This window comes from Copadichromis virginalis, linkage group LG11 (genome assembly GCF_057382275.1).
Source record: "Copadichromis virginalis isolate Kocher_CV1m ecotype Utaka linkage group LG11, C_Virginalis_male_GT1.1, whole genome shotgun sequence".
NCBI lineage: Eukaryota > Metazoa > Chordata > Actinopteri > Cichliformes > Cichlidae > Copadichromis > Copadichromis virginalis.
This window is the reverse complement of record NC_140628.1, coordinates 8936612-8958610: the sequence shown is the minus strand read 5'-3', so window position 1 is coordinate 8958610 and position 21999 is coordinate 8936612. Positions and strand designations below refer to the sequence as shown.

The 21999-nt window shown below is 43.9% G+C and overlaps 2 protein-coding genes across 3 annotated transcripts in view; one reads left to right on the top strand and one right to left on the bottom strand.

The window, feature by feature from the left end:
- vps13b (vacuolar protein sorting 13 homolog B) overlaps nt 1-8086 on the top strand; it is a 297789-nt gene extending 289703 nt beyond the window's left edge. The window contains exons 62-68 of the mRNA XM_085472981.1: nt 1538-1714; nt 2830-3000; nt 3823-3999; nt 5067-5169; nt 6563-6731; nt 6841-6921; nt 7148-8086. Of these exons, the coding sequence (XP_085329107.1) occupies nt 1538-1714; nt 2830-3000; nt 3823-3999; nt 5067-5169; nt 6563-6731; nt 6841-6921; nt 7148-7396 (1127 nt within the window). The 3' untranslated portion in view covers nt 7397-8086. The remainder of the gene's footprint in view (nt 1-1537; nt 1715-2829; nt 3001-3822; nt 4000-5066; nt 5170-6562; nt 6732-6840; nt 6922-7147) is intronic.
- On the bottom strand, nt 7655-21792 carry rgs22 (regulator of G protein signaling 22). 2 transcript variants are annotated; one of them, XM_085472982.1, is made up of 25 exons: nt 21632-21792; nt 21514-21542; nt 21354-21416; nt 21092-21274; nt 20913-20998; nt 20092-20207; nt 19245-19971; nt 18977-19138; nt 18585-18762; nt 17377-17499; nt 16852-16953; nt 16289-16341; nt 15735-15903; nt 15174-15266; nt 14507-14676; nt 14246-14408; nt 12621-12785; nt 10936-11007; nt 10254-10412; nt 9887-10066; nt 9613-9801; nt 9362-9532; nt 9007-9106; nt 8369-8476; nt 7655-8272 (listed from the first exon to the last, which is right to left on the bottom strand). In XM_085472982.1, the coding sequence occupies exons 1-25, from the start codon at nt 21651-21653 to the stop codon at nt 8256-8258; spliced, it is 3600 nt and encodes a 1199-aa protein (XP_085329108.1). In that variant the 5' UTR covers nt 21654-21792; the 3' UTR covers nt 7655-8255. The 2 variants fall into 2 exon arrangements, with proteins under 2 accessions (XP_085329108.1, XP_085329109.1); XM_085472983.1 differs by lacking the exon at nt 16289-16341 and having other exon boundaries at nt 15735-15929; nt 21632-21791.
- Between the last annotated feature and the right edge of the window lie 207 nt (nt 21793-21999).

Genomic DNA, 21999 nt, shown 5'->3' with positions numbered 1-21999 from the left:
CATTTCTTCTCAGCACAGCTACAGTTGATCTTTCAAATGATACACCCCGGGGCTGCTGGAAAACTGTTGAGCTCCAGGAAGCAAAACCTGAATCACCAGTGGCCTGAGAACGACTTATGTTCTGTCATTGTCATTATTCAGTGGTGTATCATAAGTTTTGACCAATAACTCACGGTTCACACCCAGTTTGTTGGCAGTATGTTTTGGTTAATCCTTTAGCGGTCACCGTGTCTAAGTCTGACTTATCAGGCCCTGTAAGAGCTCCATACCGCTCTCCTGTGCTGTCCTCCTGTCTAGTCAAAGCCTCCACACATGGTCTGATTTAAGCCAGTCATTTCCACATCAGAAATCACCATTCTGGCCAGACGCTTCCTTCCCGCTGTCTCTCGTTAGAACCTTCATTTCTGCTCGTATTTCAACACGTCACCCTACCGCCTTCTCCTCTTCCTGAGTCATCATAAAGACCCGGGCTCCAGGAAACATTGCATTCTGGGACTGATTAACATGAGGATGTGCAGCGCTATGATCAGACATGCGCCCACATGTGTAAATCCGTGCACATACAAAGCCTTATGGACAATAGACACACTATCTTTGCATACACTCTAGCACGTGTGTGTGTTTAAAGGCATGACTCAGGCCTGTAAACATCAGCTCCTGTCAGGACTTTATGCTTTACCAAAACCACAACTGGGAAACCATATAAAGCCGAATCAACCACGAGGCCCCACTAGAGTAGGTTTCCTACCATTAGAGTCCATCATTCAAGTGCAAATTGACAGAGAATAAGAGCCGAGCGGGGCCCGGCGTCCTGAGAAATGACTATTTGATTTTTGTGATGGAGTTGTCACTGCATAAATATCAATGAGCCGTGCCATCTGAAGGGGACTCTATGGTTTAATGAGAGAGGTGAGATAGTAGGAGGCTGTAAATCCTGTGCTGTGTCACACGTGTGATTTCATGCAAGACTTTGCGTGCATGCGTGTGTGTCTCTGTGTGTGTATTACTGAGATAAGAACTCTTAAAAATCTAATCATGATGTGAAATACTTTGTAAGTTACTCCGTGACTTGTTGTGATTGAGAGAGCCTCCCACTCTAAATTGCTTTTGGCAAACACAGGACACTTTATCCACAGCGCACGTGTGAAGAATGTTCCTCCTAAGAGCGAGTGTCTAAAATGTTTTTAATATCTGTTGAATACAAAACGTCTTTTAATTGTATCGTGCATGAAAATATAAAATATGTTCATTCTGAGTAATGAGACTCACTCCAGAAATAACACAGTTAAAGTTTAGTTTATTTAAGCGTTTGCTTTCAGTCCAGGCTTTTCTGGATGAAGGTGGTTTGTGACTGTTTGCTAAAATGTTTCATAGCCTTGAGGAAGTGGAGTTTTTGTGACTTCTCAGAATGCAGTGCAAAGAGTACGACCCATGAGAATATGGATAAATATCCTGTTTTAGTTCAGATCGTCACAGTGCAGTACTGTAGTGTTGCTCTACACAAATGTAACCATGCAGCACACTGTGTCTGTCTCAGGCTGGGTTGTGGGGTCTCTGGAGATCCTGGGCAGTCCTGCCAGCTTGGTGCGGAGCATCGGTAACGGCGTATCCGACTTTTTCCGCCTCCCGTATGAGGGTTTGACACGTGGGCCTGGAGCCTTTGTCAGTGGAGTGTCCAGAGGGACCACCTCCTTCGTCAAACATATTTCGAAAGGTAACATAAATGCTCAGTCTTTGTTCTATGTCTTTATTTTATTTGTGGACTCAAAGATGGAAGAGTTTCCATGTGAGTCTCACACAAGACTTACAACACAACAAATATAGACTATAGAGCATCAGATTAAGTTATCTCATGGAGTTATGGCATTTCTCCCGTGTGATAAATGAAATGACTCAAATAACATTTACAAACACAAGTTACACAAAATGATGTGTTTCACTTTTGTTTTGTGGCAGACATGGTTAAAAGCACAAGTCAACATTTAGTGTCCACCTCAACATTAAGCTGGGCATACACTGCGATTTTTTTCAGTCGCGTTATTCAGCTCCCGCTCAAACTGCACGATTGACTCGCAGGGGTTAGAAGTTCGTCGCTCACGATCAGGGTCTCACACTATACGGCCCGATGCTCTGATGCAAGTGCTCACACTGTGCGTCCATAAAATGAAGGTTATAACGGAAATTCTGTCGCTCGCTCTCCCTCTTTGTCTTTCACTCACACAGACACGCACGCCACCACCATCAACTTTGCTAAATTGCTAATGAAAAACATTGATCAGTCAGCTGTGATTGAGCAGCAGTGTAGATCCAACTATTTTCACGGTTGTTGTGGTCGTGATAATTTTGTGAGGCCACATCGAAAAGGTTTGGATGAGCTTTCCAAAGTTCTACAAGTGCCTCCATCGCTTGTGTTCAGCTCATACGCTGCACTGCCGTGCTACTCCGTCTTTTTCACCGACGTTTATGTGTTTGCGCGTGCGCAGTGTGAGCAGCTGCGGTGAAATCCTCACGACCAATCGATTGATGATCGGGAGCTGGTCGTGAGGTGTTAATCGCTTCTCGTTTTCCCACGTCTACTACACGATCCACGACGCACGATAAAGGCCAAAATCGGGCCGAGACGACTCAAAAATCGTCTCAAAATGGGCCAAAAATCGCACAGTGTAAGCCCAGCTTTAGTCAGTCTTCTCAGCAGATCAGTGTGAAGGGCACTTTTGGAAATCATGTTCTCATTTGAAGTTTTTAAATCTGTGATTTAATTCATAAAAGTACTTCTACCTTGCCACTACAGACACTGAGAAAACATAAGAATTTCTCATTTCTGTTTAGGCACCCTAACCTCCATCACCAACTTAGCCACAAGCCTGGCAAGGAACATGGACCGTCTGTCTCTGGATGAGGAGCACTACACCAGGCAGGAGGAGTGGAGACGGCAGCTGCCAGAGAGCCTCGGGGACGGACTGAGACAGGGACTGTCACGACTCGGCATTAGCTTGTTAGGTATATGAGAAGGAACACCAAACTTCAAACAAGTCAGTTAGCTGTCTTATTAAGTAATAAATGAACCCCCAAAATATAGTTATGTTTGAAATGAGCAATATATGTGTGTGTACAATCCATTCTCTTCCGCTTATCCTTGTCAGGTTGGGGTGGTCTATCCCAGCTGTCTTAGGGCGAGAGGCAGGGAACACCCTGGACAGGTTGTCAGTCTGTTGCAGGGTTTATTTGGCAAACATAACCCGAATAAATACAAAATTTAGTTTTTAATATTTACTCTGGTTGTCTTTGTCAAACATTTGTTTGATCTGAAACATTTTAGTGTGACAAAAAGATTTCATGGGAAAAAAGAAATCAAGAAGGGGGCCAAATACTTTCTTCTCACCACTGTTCATATGCATAACACATTCTGCCTACGCACATTTCATCTGCTGCACACTGGCACATTCTCAAAGAGGTGCTCACACTGTGGTGAGAGCTGTGACACAGAGTGGTGGAGACAGCACAGTAGGGACACAATAAACACTCAGAGGGCAATAAAACTCAAGTCTGTCTCAAATCAGACTCCTATATGTATTATATACTGACTGGAACCAAACAGCTGCCCACATGTCTGCATCACAGTGGATGCACTGTAAATCTATCACAGTGGATGGTCTATAGGTTAAAAGCATGTCTGAATACCTGTGTCATTTATATTTACTGGTTTAATACCAATTTATCAATAATCTAGAGAGGTGTTTTGAACTCACTGAGCGTTTTGTATTTTGTTAAAGTTTTCTTTTGGTGAGTTTAAGAAAGAGACTTTTTCCTTTTCTCTGTCAGGAGCAATAGCCGGCATCGTGGACCAGCCCATGCAGAACTTCCAAAGGAACTGGGAGATGCAGAGCTCAGCTGGTAGCAAAGCCAAAGGGGTGATTTCTGGAGTGGGGAAAGGCATAGTGGGGGTTTTTACCAAGCCCATTGGAGGAGCAGCAGAACTGGTTTCCCAGACTGGATACGGTAACTTCAGCACGGTCAAAGATAACAGCATTCGTAATAAATTCATGAATGTTTCCTTATTTTGTTTCTGAAGACCAGCCAATGATTTAAGAACTTTTTGGACAGAAAAAAGTTGATAGCTTTATTTACAAATGGATTTGTCAGCCCATCATGTCCTGCAGTGAGCTCTTTGATCTATTGAGATATAACTAGCACAGACTGTGTGTTAAGTCTTTATTCCAAGGAGCTCTCAGCAACAATGAACACATGTGTGGATTAGAGTTAGTTTGTCAGAGCATGGGCGATCTCGCGCCTCTCAGCTTCAGGCAGGAGCTAAGGGTTAATAAGCCAGGAACCAGAAGAGAGCAGCTGAAACACACACAGTGCAGGCCTGCCTACATATGCTACTACTTCTACATACAGCCAGTTTAATCCTGTGGAGTTAATGTTTGTTTGTTTTTTATATTGGAGATAGAAGATTGAGGTGCGTGCTGGCAGTTTTTGGCTATAGCACATAAACTGCCAATAAGATGAGGAGCTCCATAAAAGAGCGCTACCTCCCCAGGGCCTGGCTCTGATCTACCTGAAACCTCTGAGCTCCACAGACACACAAAAATAATCATCAGACACACACACACACTAACATACCCACTGGCAATCGCTCCGACAATATATTCAGTAAAAAAAAATCCAATCATCTGGTTACACATGCAGATCAAGTTCACTGATTTGTGCTCTGTTATGAATCACATGGATCCACAAACACCCACTCAGAGCTGCGCAGCATTGCCGAGTACCACTGCAGTGACATCATTAATGGAGCTCATTGGATTCTTTATTGCTTTGTTTTAACTACTTGATGACTTCACTGGCTCGCTGCTGCCATCGCTCTGCTGACAGCTAGAGAGGGTTGAAAGAAAACTGACCACACGCACTGGGGTTATGAACTCACAATGGCATAAATACGCGCACGCAAAATCATCCTAATCAGTGTTTGTTTTTACCAGTATATGAAACACAGACGCAGAGCATGTGTATAATCCACAGTTTTGTCAAAACTCAGCTGTCAACTGTCCTGATTTCTGCAGGGATCCTTCATGGAGCAGGACTGTGGCAGCTTCCCAAACAGCTCTACCTGCCTACAGAAGAAAAGTCTGCTCTAGCCCCAAACAGCCATCTTAAATATGTCTGGTATGACCTGCAGCCGCTCTTTATTCCCGCCAACTCCTCCTTTACCTTTGCCCAGCTCTTCTTCAAAAGTGGGACATGTGTTCTCGCCTCTGCTTCTTTGCTTTTGTTGGATTCTCACCAGGATCTGCTGTTCTTTTCCTCCCCATTACCTCTCATCATTTTGCTGTTTTGTTTAAAAAAAGAAAGAAAAAAAAAACCTTGGAGAGTTCATTACCTACCCCCCCACCTACCCCCTCCAAACAAGCCTGCAAAGATGTTTGACCTTGATCCCACACATGGTAGCCAGCTTGCCCTCCCTTGTTCTCATCGAGCCATGTTAAAAGGTTTTTATAAGCACTCTGCCAAAGCCGCCAGCTAGAAATTGTTCTTGTTGTTTAACTCTGAGTCTATCCAGAAATGTTTCCCAGTACCTTCACATGGAGGGGGAACACCTTTCTTTGCATGCCTGAGTAGTTTGGAGAGACTCGGTTTACAAAGGTTGCATGTGCTTGCCAAGCAGGTTACCTTTGGCTCCGAGGAGCTGTATATACAGCGTCAGATCTCAGTGTTTCAAAGATTCCAGTATGTTCTCACTGGAACTCTTAATGTAATCATAAAGATTTATGAGAGGCCTCTGTATCCAGGAGGTTATCGGGAGCTGCAGAAAAAGCATTTATGGCATTTTCTGAAGAATTATTCTCATTTAGTTTGGTTTCCATAGCTATCAAACATTTGCTTGTAATAGCAGTCAGTGTCGACTGTCATCTGCCTTCAGGAAGAATTCCAAATTTGACATTCCACTTGAGTTTTCATCACTCAAGGGCCTTTTTTTCTGCTAATGTTAGAGGAAGATTAAAGAAATCTATATCCTGATATAAAATACACAAATGTTGAGATAATGCTCCCCTGTGTTGCAGAGAAGTCAAACTGGTTTCCATCAGGCGTCCATCAATTATTTTTACTACAACAGGTAGCCCAGACACTTGAGGGGTCAGCCTGTTTGAGCAAAGTAACACTGAGCAGACCCAAACTGTCCCTACTGTGTTTGCCTCAACATCTGCTCCGCAATCCGAACACCTGCCTTCCAAAGTAAACACACTGTCAGAGAAACATGACTGAACACTTCAGTTCCTGCTCACATATTTCCCCGTTGAGTATGTGTGTAATAGGAACCACACTGAGAACAAGCAGAAATGTAAATTACAGGATGTACGCAGACACATTTGGTCTCGTGTTTATAGACAAAGTGTATATCTGATGTTAGCAGGCTGAATGGAGGCTTTCATTGTGCGTGTGTACATGTACACAAATGTCATGCAGGAGGAGTTGTGTCTATAGTTCTAAATTATAGGGTAATATAAAGATTCCAGCTGGTTTCATAGCGTCTACTCGTCCCTGCTTTCTCTGACTGCAGGAAAATGCTGCAGTCTCTGGGGCGTCCAGAGCTCCACATGTCCCTGGATGTGACCATCGTAAGCGGGTCAGGTCAGGAGCACGCCGGCTGTCTGCTGCTCACGTCTGAGGTGCTCTTTGTCGTCAGCCTCAGCGAGGACACCCAGCAGCAGGCCTTTCCCATCACAGAGGTAACTCACAGACACAAAGAATTAAAGAGTCTGATGACATTTCTCAGAGAACAACTCGTGGGCCTTTTATAGATAATGACGTGAATGTTAAACCACTTGCCGCCTCCAGGTGGAGTGTCAGCAGGAACCAGGACAGCAGGGCGAGCTCACACTCACGTTACAGCAGCAGACAGTTACTAGTGATGCTGAGGTGAGGCTGTAAAAGTAATGAAGCTGTGCAGCGATCACACAGTCGGAGTCTCTAACTCCTGCACTGATGTTAATGGCATCACGTGCCGCAGTTAATTAAGACCAGACGAATTTCTTCCAGCAGTGTGCACAAGCATTCCTAAACCTTGATGTATGATTTAGTTAGCTCTGCTGCAGCTGGCAGGTGCAGCAGCAGTGTAACCGTGTGTGTGTGTTCTCTCTCTCAGGGCGACGGTGTTCGTGAGCGTCTGTCCGAGCAGCAGTATCGGAGGCTGGTGGATTACGTGATGCGTGCCTCTCAGTTTCTTTCCCCCTCTGCAGCTTCCCTCCAGCTGCAGCCCCCAGTGACGCTCACAGAGCCCCCGCCCTCGGTCACCAAGTGTTATCGCTACCTGGTGGACCCCGCTTTTGCAAAAGTGTTTGTCAGCAAGTTCACCATGGTGAAGAACAAAGCCTTACGCATTGGATTCCACTGATTCGTGAAAACTCACGTGTGGCTTTCAGCTTCAGAAACAATTTTTTCAATTTAATGTAAAATGTGAAAAAAACAAGTATCTTGTACTTTGACTCTTCTCATTTATGCAAAACATACATTTTGGTGTAAAAACGAGGGGGTTTTATATCTAAATGTGTTCACCTGGTCGACCATGCCTTAGACGTGTCTAGAATTCCTAGAAATTGCCTTTGAAAGATATTTTCTGATAAAGAAAAGTCACCACATAGTCACAAAGAACATTAGTGGGATCAGTTTTAATTGTAGAAAAACAAAAACAGTGGACACTAAATCCAATCAGAGCTCTGTCGCCGTTACAGATACAAATGTGCAGGCCGCAGCAGTCGGAGCCTTTCCTAACTAACCCATCTGGAAGAGTTCACTCTGCACGAGCAGCTCTGTGTGTTTACATTCTGCTTATGAGTCGGTGTCTCATGCCAATGTGAAGTGCAATATTATATATTTGTTGATGGATGTTAGATGCTAAACCAAAATGTTTTTTAAAGATGATAATGTAACACTTGTTTGACACTGTTTTCTTTGTCGATGCCAATCCCTCACGATGCAAACATGTTAATGTTCCCTTTTGTATTGTTTCACCACTGAGCTCTACGGAAGATTTAAATCTATAATATATTAATGGAGAAACTTTTTATTAAACAAATGAAATTATCTCAAGTGTCAGAGATTTGCGTTTCACAGCGTGGTGTTTGTCACACACTCTGACATCAGTAGCCTCGGAGCTCTCGGTTTTCAGCGCTGGCGCTCCGATGACGGCGTCGGTCACCTTCCCCTGTTAAAGTCACGCTGCATGGAGTCACTCCTCACACTCTGGTTTCACTTCAGGCTCTAACACCTCCTGCAGTTTAAAAAATAATAATAAAATAAAGCCCAGCCTGTCCTGTCTAAGACAAAACGGCTGCTGAGAGAGTGTTTCTACAATATGTCCACTCACGGTTGTATCTGTTACACTGTTTGCTGTTTGTTCTGGAGGAGCGCTGTGAGGGCTGCCGGTAGCTCTGCTCGCTGCTCGCTGACTTAATGCTACGGTTAGAAGAGGACTCTGGCAGGGGGAGGAAGACGCGGTAAAAACAGCAGTCATTAAGAATAAGAAGGGCTATTTATCTGTTAAAGACATTATGTTTAGCACTCGTGTGGACTCTGTCACACGTCAGTGATGATCTCCATCTGTGATCCTAACAGCATCGCTCCTCTATACCATCCCATTAAAACACCATTTGCACTATGCTTCATTTCCATGTATCCTCATTCATTATGGCCTGGAACTGACTCGTTCACAGAACATTGATAATTAATGGATGGGCTGAAGTGGCTGTTTTGGCTGAACTTTTGCCCAATGAGACAGTTCAGACATGTGGAGCAGGTCAGTTTGACAGTACTTTGGCTTCAACTGCCGCGTAATATCAAAGCCTTGGAAAATGTAGCCTGGATTTTACTGTGGGAAAAAGGCAAAATGTCATTTCATTGTTATGGTTTCCTGCATTTAATCTGAATAGTAGCAGTCAAAAACCGTGGATATGGGAGCCTAGCTGAGCTCAGAGAAAAAAGCGGTGTGTGCGCGCGCGCAAGTACCTGAGGCCGTGGAGAAGGTGGTTTCCAGCTGACTCCGTCTCCTCAGCAGCAGCACCTCTCTTTTCAGACCTGCCATATACTTGGAGTAGGACCACGACAGCTGAAGACAAATGCCCAGAAATCAAGTTGCATCAAACATGATTAGAAAAACGGTTCAATTAGAGCATCGAGTTTCTCCGTTATGGTCTGTGGTGGAGACTGACGAGGCCTTGTTTGGACTTTGTGTTGTCAGGGGGTTTTATTTTAGCATCTTGTGCTCCCACATAGAAGGATATCGTTGATTTTGGTTTAAATTCATTTTTTTGAAACACATTTTCAGCTTTACCCGCACGACAAACACATGGCAGCTCCTCACCGTCTGTGTGGGTGTGAACAACACTCTGCTCCGTGTGCTCGACTGCTTTTTCTCACTTCTTTCTTCTGGTTCATTTGCTTCATCTCGATCATCATCATCCCCCTCCTCCTCATCATCTTCGTCATCCTCATCCTCTTCTGTAACACTGGTCTCTTGACTCTCCATGTCTTCCTGAACAAAGAGTTAGATTTTTGATTAAGTTTTTTTTTCCCCTCACAGATTTTTATGTTGTGTCGCTGTCATTTCCTCACCTGGGCTCTCCTCCTTCCTTTGTTTTTCTCTTCCTCCTCCTCTTCCTCCCTCCTTCTCTGTCTCCTTACTCTGGCTCTGTGCTTGACTCGTTTCTCCTGCAGCAGAGGAATAAGTTGCTCCTCTTGGATGCTGCTGATAAGCTCCTGAAACTCGGGCCAAAACTTCAGTAATTCATCAAACACTGACATCTACGGGCAGAGAAGAATAGCTTGAAGCACACATACAAGAGAAAAAAGTCTGTAAATGTTCGACCCGCACATGCGACGCGAGTACCTGAGCCTCTCGAAAGATGTAAGGGCCCAGCTCGTGGCGTTTCTCCAGAATGTGCTGAGCCTGCTGGGGAGGAATGTCTATCTGCAGGGCCGGGGGCATGGAAGAGTTGATGAAACAGCTGATGATTGTGGAGACTTTTTGCTGGATGGTGGCATCATCACTGTGGGAATGACAGAGGTCCTGCATTCAAAAGCAAAGAGGGAAAAGGAGGAATGAAAAGTAACATGGGAACAATTCTGTGTTCCCACTGTTCCACAAATGTTTGCAATCATTGAGGAATTTTTGTACCGAGATAGGAAAACTAGGGCTAGCTTCTTTTTTTGTTCCAGAAAGCATTTGTTCTTATAGATATTACAAGATATTTTACCTTGTACCTCTGCACCTCTAACCAAAAGAGCACATCATTCTCCAGGAAGCCTCCCTTCGAGTAGACGAAGTCCTGGAACTGCTGGCAGGTGACAGGGTTGAGCAGGGTTTGTCGGAACAGCAGGATCTCTTTGGTGGAACTCATCCACAAGCCCTCGGCCTGCAGGGACACATGACGCAGGATTCCTTGGGTTATCTGTGACACGCCGTCCGCCATCACCTACCCCGATACAGTACAGGGTTCTCCTGTACAGCGGCTGACCTCTGAGTTCCACTCTTAGCTCACAGATACTGAGATAATGATACTCGTTATTTGCCAGTGATGACATCATGATCATAAACGTGATGGTCACAATCATGTATGAAAACGTCTTCCTGTAATCATCCTGCTCCTAATGTGAAATGTACATGTTTTATATCTGTGTCCTGCGATGAGAGGACGGGAACAGAGCTGTGTGGAAATCACTCCAAAAACTATAAAAGGAAGGTTAGTAATGATGCTTTAATCTTATTTATTCTGGATCCAATTTGAGAAAACTAACCCCAAGGCCAAAATGGTGTCTGACAAAGCCAGTGCTTAAAGCCAAGTCATGAACTAAATCGCACATGCTTTCAGGCCAGGAAATGCCTTATTTTTATCCATTTAAAAAATATCCAGCTTCCCCTGGAGGATTTCTCCTTACCTTCCAGGCTTCTTTTCTTGCTCTGCGTTGACGGTGGACGTGCTGTGAGAGCCTGCCCGCCACCTCTTGTGGCTGCCACACACACAAACACAAACACAAGCAAACAGGTCCAACGTCAGAAAGGGAGTATAACTAGGAACACTTCTCAGACCTCTCTACTGCTCCCTGTTGCTGGCTGTAACCAAAGCTCTGCCTGCACTTCTTTTTTTTCTTTTTTTTTAGACCTTTAACCTGCCCCACGTCTGCATTTCCTTCTATCTCCTCCTAGCGAGCTCTTTAGTTCCCTGATGTCATCCGTCTCAGACGACCTCGCCGTCTTCCTCGTCACCTCTTAACCAGCTTTTCCACCTTCCGCTCGTCTCCTCCTGCACGGTGTAATGCTAAACTGTGTCTGCCTCTCATTACCTAATGAGAGGATCAGTGTGACTAAACTTGATAACATAATGAAGCAGAATCCCAGGTTTATGGGTTTCCACCTGATGAGGCAACCTGAGAGAGTGACTGCAGGGTAATTGCGCATAATGGTTGCTCACGTAACATTAATGTGCGCCTGACTTCCTATATCAGTTTGCTCTCAGCACCATTACACTCCAGGAATCAAACACGTGCACGTGGTACAGCTGAAGCAGAAGATCAAAGGGGGTCAAAATCACTTCTACTCTTTTTAATCATTCAGTGTCTTAAATCTCCTGACCTTTGTTAAAGAGGCTTCTCTGCAGCATCGTTAATCTCAGTGTGCTCTGCTGACTTCGGTGACATCATGAAAGCGTATTAGAAGGCTGGATGTGTGCAAATAAACACAAGACAACTAGGAAATGTTGTAAGCTTTGCAATAAGTGATATCACAACAAATATTCAGCAAAACAGAAGAACAGTTCTCACTCAAGTGTAGGCTTCAGGAGAACAGTTTGCATTTACTTTACGACAGATATTATATATCATGACGGAGTTTATGTACAACTAAACTCTCATTAGGCCAGAGGTCTCTTTAAGAGAATTTTCCAGGTGTTTTACTCGAAACTGCAAATATCAACATGCTGAGGTCGCTGAAGTCCAAAGGATACTTCCCTATGGAATGTCTTTACAGCCGATCCAGTATTCAAACTTTGTCCTGCTGTTCAGGGAATCACCAAAATCTGTATACTTCACTCTGGAGATTATTTTGTATTAAAGGCACTTAAAGTTTAAAACCTTTTTAAAGTTAACTAAAGCTATCAGCAGCACGTGCACAAACTGCCATGACTGTGCAGTTTGCTGAATAGATGCCAGGTGAAGCTGAGCGACAAACGGGCCATGCTTTTGTAAAATACCTATTTTTACTACAACACGTACCAGGAATGAATGTAACCTTTAACTACATCATTAAGAACATGTTCTGTTACAACAGCGGCCTGTGAAAGGCAAAAAGGAAAAGAAATAAGGCTAAAAATATCTTTCAAATGCCTTCAGAGGTCACAGCAGCCAACCTGAGAAATTCCAGTTAGAATAGAAAAATATGTCCTTAGCTTATGATTGATGTAATCACAGTACTTAACTTTCGCCCTTGCACTCACAGTGTGTATAAATTCCACTGTTACTAACCATTGTTTTTCTCAAGTAATGGACCTTCAGTATAACCTGCATGAGTCAAATAGCTGATGATTCACTGGCGTCTTTTGTAAAGGAAAGTGTGAGAGTATGTCCACCTCTGGTCTGCGTTTCTGCCGTTCGATGAACTCTGTTGTGGACAGAAACAGAGGCAGCCATGTTTTCTCGATGTGATTCCTCACGACGTCCTGGATCTCCACGACGACTGGGTTTGAGAGGCACTCCAACTTCAGACGCTCAATTCCACCTGCCAAATGCAAAATCTGCACACAGACACACAGGAAAGAACACGGGGGAGTGCCGGCTCATGGCTGCACGTGTTTGAAGCAGACTGAACGGACACGTCTATAGATTTCTATACGAGGAACACATGACGATCGAGGTGGACGGGAGAAAGAAAAACTGCCCACAGTGGGGAAACCCCACTGACAGCTCCTCTCCTTTGTGCTTCCTGCTGTGCTCTTCTTCATTCCCACAAACCCACTGCTCTCTTCATCTCCCCTCTTTCTGCTTTCTGTCTTCATGCATCGATTTGGCCGTGTCTCTCTTTTTATATCTCCTTTATAGTTTCTCTCATCTCATTCTGCACGCACACAGGCACGCGTGCACGCATACACTCGCTTCAGAAATGAGAACCAGTCATGGCACCGCGGTGGGGGTGAGCAGATGAAAGGGGGCCAATCTGTGACTGGATGACTGAGTGACTGAAGAATGAAGGGCCAAAGCAGTAAAGCTGTCAGTCTCTCTACATTGCTCACGCAGACAAGAACCAACACTGAGATGCAAGAACGGCAGCCAGGCCCGATCCTTCCACTGGAATTGGCTTTCTAATTCAAATCCTCAGTTCAAATATTTATTCTGATGGTATTTATGAGATGAGGATGACAAGTGACTAAAGAAAAAAAAATCAGACAAAAGATTCATGCCAACAAGTGCGCTGCATGCCTATCTGAACCCAAGAACAACATCAGACTATTGTTTAACTGCAACCGCTGTATGTATGCAGCAACCCAGGGATGAGACAAATGAATAGAAAAAAGATAAAATAGTGGCAAAAATATCTAACATCAACCTTTTTGCGTGGCAGTTGTACAAATTTCACTAATAGATTCTCTCATTACAGCTAAAAAAAATCACATCAGAACCAGCGTCCTGTGACACGTAAGAAAAACAAGCATCTCTGTGGGCCCAAAGAGAAAACCACGCCAACCGCTGCATGTCCCATCTACTCATCCTGACTACGCACCACACCCTCGTGGAGTAATCTTAGAACCCAGAAACCTCATCTCCCACTATAAACGTCAGGACAGATTTCATCCTACTGTCCTCATTGCTGGAGCTGATCATCTCTGTCTTCTTGGATCCAAACATTCTCCTCTTCTTCTCCTTTTAATTCCAACCATGTTCTCTCATCTCCCACTCGCTGCCAACACCCCGCTGTCAGAGCTGTCAGCGTCAAGTCTGCAGGAGTCCCGAGGAGGGAGATGGGGGAATTGTGTGAGAGCTGCAGCAGCCTCTGCTTATCAAATCTGGATGCTGATCCTCAGCTGGAGCTCAAATCCCATCTTGGAATAGTCATGTCACGGGCGGCCTGTTCCTACTTCCTCTGTCTCTGTGAGGCTTTCCCAGGAAGTTGACAATAACTCATATTCTTTGGAGTTGCTACTGAGCCAACATGAGTACGTTTAACATGGTTTTAAAATATTTAGATGGGCTGACTTACATCATTCTGTTGTTCTGTCATGGCAGGGCTGTCAGGGCCAAAGAAGTACTTCCTGTTGAGGTATCTGGCAGCAATCCATGCTGATCTCTCCTGCCTGATAGCCTTGTGCTGCCGAGGAGTCCTCCTATACTGCTCCAGATCCAGCCAGCACATCAGATGGATACTAAACAAAAGCAAATCCATTGGATGGTGTTTCCATATATATTTCATATTATAACTGTTTATGAATATTACAGGTAAAGTCTAAAATCTGCAGTTCACCTGGCATTCTGATTTTGTAGGAAAGACATGAAGTGCCCGATCTCATGGCGGTGACGAAGTAAGGAGCCTAAACGGTAACCACGGTAATTTGGAGACACTCTGGACCAAGAGTCAGAAGTGTGTGTAGGTGTAATAGATGAAGCAGATAGCATGGAGCTGCACTGCTCCCCCTGCAGGACAGATGCAGCGAGAGGAGAGGAAGATGGAAACAGTGGGACGGATAGTGTCGAATCTAACTGACCACTTAAAGCACTTTAGACAACCAGACATTTTCACCCATTCACACAAAGATTCATCCAGCACTTCATCACTGAAGGTCCAGTTTTAAAATGCAAGCTGAGGACAAATCCTCAGTAAAATAAAGCTTTAAAGCTAAATGATGTTTCTCCTGCAAACCATGCTACATCCTGCCTCCTAGATGTTCGAAAGTCACCCTAAAGACCATTTGTTTTTGTTTTTTTTACCAGCGGTATGACATCATTGCAAATAATGCATCTGTGCCAAGTAAAGCAGTCTCATAGCAGTAGATAATCAACATTGTTACTAGGCAATACATTTTCACATTTATGTTTACACAGCCGTTTCACGCTCGCAGGTGTGTTTACTGCCTAATAACTCTCAGTGCGAGCATTTTATAGATCTTATTACTGCTGGATGCTGATCTGACCTGCTCCAGTCGCAGCTGTGATTCCTCGTACAGGCTGCACAGTTCTCTGTACTCCCAGCTGTCAATGGAGCGCACCTCCTCCTGCACAGCTACCTGCACACACACACACACACACAAAAACTAAGCATTAAATATTTTCACGACTGATTTATCATTTAAATCATTTTTACAGTCAGAAACATCTGAGTGTCCATATTTCAAGGTTCTGAAATGTGAGAATTCGCTGCATTTCTTCGTCTTTTATGCTTTTAAATTAAAGTGAGTTGCAACTATCTAAATCCAATCCGCAAGGCTCTTTAGGAAACCTTACCCTCAAACTAACAAGCCTGATCGGTTTGATCTTTCTGGATTTCTAAACACAGCAACATAAACACTAGCACACACATGGGAAAGTCACTTTCTTGCTTGTCAAAAACCAGATGCTTATCCATGTTTAAAGCAATCTCTCCTTTAATTAGGCCTCAGTGTAATCAAACCTTCAGAAATACTCAAGGAAGCCTAGTTTCTCCACATAAACTGAAGTTTATGAAGCAGCGTGTGCTAATGCAGCGCTGCGGTTACCTGCTGGAAAGACTCTGTGTCCCTGTTGACCATCGTGGTCCACGCCTCCACCAGGATGTTCAGTGCGTGTTCCTCGACCCTATCAAATAGCTCCTCAAACGGGGGCATCAGTCTGTCATACACCTCCCTTCTCAACTTCTCATCAACACCAAAGCGCCTCCTGGCAGAGCTGAAAAGATATGTGGAGTAAAGGAACTGAGGAGAAGAGAGGAGACAAGAGGCGAGGAAAGAAGGAGTCATAAAACTGTATTAAGGTCAGAAACGTTTCTCTTCACCACCGCTGCGCTCTCTCGCACACAGTCTTCACTATCGCTCATCACTGCTGCCCTCACACCACATAAATGTCAGTCAGTTACCCCGCTTGGCCTCAGAATTATGGAAAGATCATCTAAATGTCACTGCTCTGGTGAACTAAAGGTTAACTGAAGGAAAATAGGTTTCACTGTGAGGTATTCTGGACCAGAACTGCCTGCTTTCCTCCCTGGGCCAGCTGCAGTCAGGCTGGGTGGTTCTGGGTGACTGGACTGGCGCAAAGCTGGGGGGGTCTGACTCACTTGTTTTTATGGGAGTTTAAATCTCTCCGCTTAGTGTGAGGGGGTGAAGAGGGCTGAAAGAGAAGCAGAGAGGAGAATGGGAGTGGCAAGCTAACAGATCACGTACACAAGGGCAGGTGAGTGTGTGTGTGAGTGTGTGTGTGTGCGTGCGTGCGTGCGTGCGTGCGTGCGTATGCGTAAAAGGGAGAATAATAGAAAATCTAATACACAACCTCTGTTTTATTGCCTTTTAACTACTGGCTGCTTATTTAAGACATCTGATCTCCTCAGCTTTACCTTATTATAACTGGTGATTTTTTCCTGGCATCCTCTCTAATTGAGCTCTCTTTATCTCTCTCAATATTTTATTATTCTTTTATTAGAGGCATATAACCAAATACACCTAAATATACAGACCCAAGATTTCATATTTCATGCAAAAACACTGCATGTGCTTCTTGTTTCCTGCAGTAACTGTACTAAAAAGCCAACATTAGCATCAAACTGAATGAATTAGTGTCATATCTTTGTGTGGTGCATACACACTGACAGTGATAACAGCTTGTGTGTTTGCGTGTGCTGACCTGTGCCTCTCTCTGCACTCTGTAAGGGTCCAGACCATCCTGGTAGAAGAGCTCACGGTAATACTGCAGGTCAGTCCAGAAGTAAAGTGCATTCACCCACAGCTGGGACAGGAAAACAGTGTTGAACATGTCAAAAACCCTGTCAGCTGACTTATATTTACATGTACTTCAATCCATTAATGTGAATTTATAACGGTTAGAGCACAAGTTAGTGGTTGGGTCAAGCTTTAAAAAGAAACAGTTTCCATACATGAGCCCAGATTCTTAATCTATGTGGCACAGGGTAAAACATAAGCTACACATAATTGTATGAAGGAGAATGACAGCAATGCATTTCACAAACAAATAGCACAAAGCAACCTGCCATCATCTACAGCAGCACAGCACTGTGGAGAACTGCAAACAATAGTCTTAGCTGCTCAGCTGAAGAAACTCTTTGGCACCACTTTTAAATTACCTCGAGCTTCTTTTTTTTCTGCCTCATGTTCTCTAAAACAGTTCGTTAACATCTGCAGCTGTTTGTACCTGGTTTCCAGATTGTTCGCAGAAGTGTGTGAAGTATGAGCCAGCACGAGACTCAGCACAAAGAGCCTGCAGCATCTTTTCCATCATTGTGGTGCACTGTAGTTGACTTCTGCTGGACATCACCTGATGAAATACAATACAAAAACTTTAAATGCAATATAGCGTTTATATAAAATAACTAGGTAAAGCTGGAGTGAAAACTAGTTGATTTTCATTTGTTTTGGCTTTAAAATTATTTTCCCACAGTACATTGTTTAGTCACTACAAAAATCTATCAAAACAGGTGAATCCTTAGCGTGCAAAGACACAGCTTGAATAGTTTTCCCGTTTGTCTCTGTTTTGTATGTTTTTAGACTGCAAAAGATGTTTGATAAATCACTTCCTGCAGTGGTTCACAAATCAGGAGATGGCAGTGGGAGAGGACCCCAGCAGGGTGTAGAGTGCATGCAGGAGGAGCATGGATGACATGGAGAAACTACCAAGTTGAACAATTTATACAAGTATAAACAAGATGTGGCCATCGGCACAGAACGCTCGTAAAGACCGTGTTTTGTGGTTTACCGACACTATTTTATCCCTGTATGCACTTTCTCAACCTGCACTGATATGAGTTAAAGATGTGAACACTCTGCAGATGCTCATCAAAGGTCTCAGTATGTTTCAAATGAATCACGCATATGAGGCAGCACGGTGGCACGGTGGTTAGCACTGTTGCCGCACAGCAAGAAGGTCCTGAGTTCAATTCCACCATCAGGCCGGGGTCTTTCTGTGTGGAGTTTGCATGTTCTCCCCGTGTTTGCGTGGGTTCTCTCCGGGTACTCCGGCTTCCTCCCACCGTCCAAAGACATGCAACTTGTGGGGATAGGTTAATTGGATAATCCAAATTGCCACTAGGTGTGAATGTGCGAGTGAATGTGAGTGTGAATGGTTGTCTGTCCCTGTGTGTTGGCCCTGCGACAGACTGGCGACCTGTCCAGGGTGTACCCTGCCTCTCGCCCTATGACTGCTGGGATAGGCTCCAGCGCCCCCCGCGACCCTGAAAAGGATAAGCGGAAGCGAATGGATGGATGGATAAAATCTATCTTTTAATCCTTTTTTACTGCTGACTGATAAAAACTCTGGGTTGTTTATTCATGATGCTTTTGTGGGCTTGATTTCCTGCCATAAAGCTTATAAGCACATAGTAACATATATCTCAATACACCTACCTGTGTACGGACAGTATGGGAAGACTGGGGCGAGCTGCTGTCAGTTCGTAAGAACGTTGAGCAACAGCGAGGCTGTGAGCCCAAAGAAGAGCTGTAACACCACCCTGTCCTCAGCTCCACATCAGAGGAGTTACTATGGTCTTCCTGATGGCACAGAGATGTCCAGAACCGAGGAACCCTGCAGAAAAGAGAGGGGGCATAATTTCATTAGAAGATTTAGACACATGCAAAATTATAACATATGAAAACCCAGTTTATACAGAACACAATCAACAATTATACAAGACAACAAAATAATAAATGTAATACAGGAGTAAATGTAAAGGTCATTTTTATGGATGCATTCTAGACACAGTCACTGACATTTAGAAGATAAACACTGCAAATCTCACCAGTAGTGGAGCAGAGGCTCAGTGAGGCAGGTCTGAACTGAGCGCAGTTTGTCCTCTGTCCAGCAGGGGGAGGTAGTCAGTCCCAGTCTGGAGAGCAGCTCCGCATTCAGACTGAACTGACTGCTGCTCAGCAGGTAGCAGCTTCTCATGAGAACCAAATACCTGAAACAATACCACATTGAAAATTTATTTCACTTAACAAAAGACAATAAATTCTGCTTGAATATTTAGAACTTTTCGAGCTGCAGAATAAGACAGGTGTGTTTACCTGTGCTTCCGCTCTTTGTCCCGTGCAGCCTTCAGTCTCTCTATATCCATCCAGAGATTAAGGAGCTTCTCTCCTGACGTTCCTTGTAAAAACTCCCTAAACTTATCCAAGCTTCCATAGAAACCTGTATCATTGCAACAAGTATAAGGGACATCTTCCTGGTTTGTGGCTCTGCTCCCCTCTTCCTGATCCTTCTTATCCCATCCACACCCCCTCTTGCCACGTTGACTTCTCTCTTTCTCCCCCTCCAGTCTTCCTCTGTTGAGATGTCGGTTAAGGTCACATTTACAGGATCTGTCTGTGCTGCTACAGTTTGCCTGATCTCCTGACTTGCTGAAGCACTCCCAAGTGTCTGCCTGGTTCGGACCATCCGTAACATTCATTGTGTCTTTAAGCACCTGTTCAGTCACTTGGACAGCCAGGTACTCCAAGTGTTGTTCGGGAGAATGAGATGCCAGGCTACTGATCTCTTTTAGGTGTTTCTCTTTACTAACAGATGATAGCCCAGAGCAGACACCCAGCTCTGTTTGTGAGCTCTTAAGTTCCTGAGGTTTCCCACTTTGAAGGTGAGCAGAGGAGAAACCTGATGAGGACAAAGGGGGAAAGGAACACAGGCTTTCTGGCTCAGACCAGCTGGAGTAACATCTGGTTGAGTCACTGCTTTTTGGAATAAGTTGTTCCTTTTGCAGAGATGTTAGACATGTAAGATTGCGTGTGCTCATAAACCCTGAGATGTGAGGAAATAAAAACATGGGACACACATAGTTCTTATTTTTATACTCACAGGATACAAACACATTTTGTTTTGCTGCACTGCGGGACAAGACATTTACTACATTAGTATTACCCGTGTTTAATTTTAAGGAACGCAGTTGAGGGGCTGACAGGGTGGTCCGAACTGAACTGCTTTTCCTTCTGTGAATACACAAGTTTGGGTCCCACTGAAGCAGAAGCTTGGCTAGTCTGGGGAAAATCACAGAGAGAGGAGGCACTGCCAGTTGGAAAATACACAAGCAAGATTTCTTAAAAACATTCTTTTTTTTAATTCAGTTGAATTCAGTTTTATTTAAATACAATATCAGTTGTCTCAAGGCCCTTTTTATTGTAAGAAAAAGACCCTACAATAATACAGAGAAAACCCCACAATCAGATGAGAAAGTGCTTGGCAGCAGTAGAAAGGAAAAACTCCCTTATAACAGGTAGAAACCTCTCAGGTAGGCACAGCCATGTGCCACAGCTGGTGAGGCAGAGAGACGAGACAAAAGATTCAAAAGAATGGCCTGTAAATGGCTGCTGTTGTATTGCTTCTTCTATGTGCAGCCTATAAGTTAGCATGGCTCTCTCTGCAGAGATTCTTGAAGCCTTTAGGCTTCTTAAAAGACGGAGAAGAGATTAGTCTCAGATCTGAAAGTAGCAATCTTAAATCGATACTTCTTTTAGAAGTTAAAACACTTGCAAACTAAACTAAAAAGAGACCCAGACTTTACTTGTTCATCATAAAATAAGGAGACAGCAAAGTCAGCATCAAGGCATCTTAGCACACTGTCTGGATACTGCAAAGAAATCACATTTCATAGGTAAAGAGAAAATGTAGGTAAAAATGAGATGAAACTTGCCTGCAAAACAAATGCATTAAAACATTTGTTTCAACAGGATTTAACACTTTACCTGTATTCATGATAACAATCACTTTGAAGGAAAAAGGGGAATCTTTCCTTTTTGATCCACTGCATTCCTCGCTCTCTGTCCAGGCACTGTGAATGTCAGGGACAAGTTCTTCAATCCAGTATAGAGATTTCTACCCCTCCATACAAACACACACAAACATTTTGCTAGCAGCTACTTACACAGACAGCGTAATGATTGTCTATTGGGGGCATTTTAGTGAGCAGTGACGGGTCAACAGCAAGAAGCTGTGATTTTCTGTTGTAAAGGGCTGATCGGATTCTTGTGGAGACAAACTCTGCCGCTCTACTCGCCATCTCAAACAGCCCCGTCTCCCGGTTGTACCGCAAAGCCTCTGGGAAAGACTGGCAAAAACATGCGAAGGTAAGAAAACTGCTTTGAGCCATGTCAAAGTTCTGCATATCTATGTCAGGCCTACATTACCGGCGCACTTAGGAAATCATTGAAGAAGTGAGCCAGTACAGCATCAGAGGCCAGAGAGCTCTCCTGTGTGAAGATCAACATTAAAACGCTTAAAAAACAAACATTCTGTCCGAGCTGTAACAGACTGGGGAAAATATGAGGAATCTAAACTTTTACTCACAAAACTGTCCACAGTAAGGCGGAGAAACTCTTGCAAAGAGAAAGAAAAACTCAAATTTCCAACACGCTAGTTGTAAAAACATGAGTAAACTGAGATGTGTTTAAAGTGCTGCTCTTACCTGTTGAAATGAATCCACACATGCCTTTCCTTAAAAATAAAAATGGCAGACAGTACTTTCAGACGGGCTTACTCAGAAAGTCAAACTCAATCACTGTGAGTCCAGGTTGCTATGGAAGTGGACGCATTTTCAAAACACGGGGGGGCAGTAAAAGTTTAACCAGACAGGACCAGAGAAATTAATGCAATTTAGAGTTTCTTCTTTAATACCCCAGGATCGATTTATTCGAGATAATTCAGAGATTACTTTAAAGTTTTAAGTATCTAAGGTGTGTATGTGTATATATATATATATATATTTTTTTTTTTTTTGGGGGGGGGGGGGGGGGGGGGGGGTTTAAAATAAAACTCCTTTCGCAGTGAAAGTGT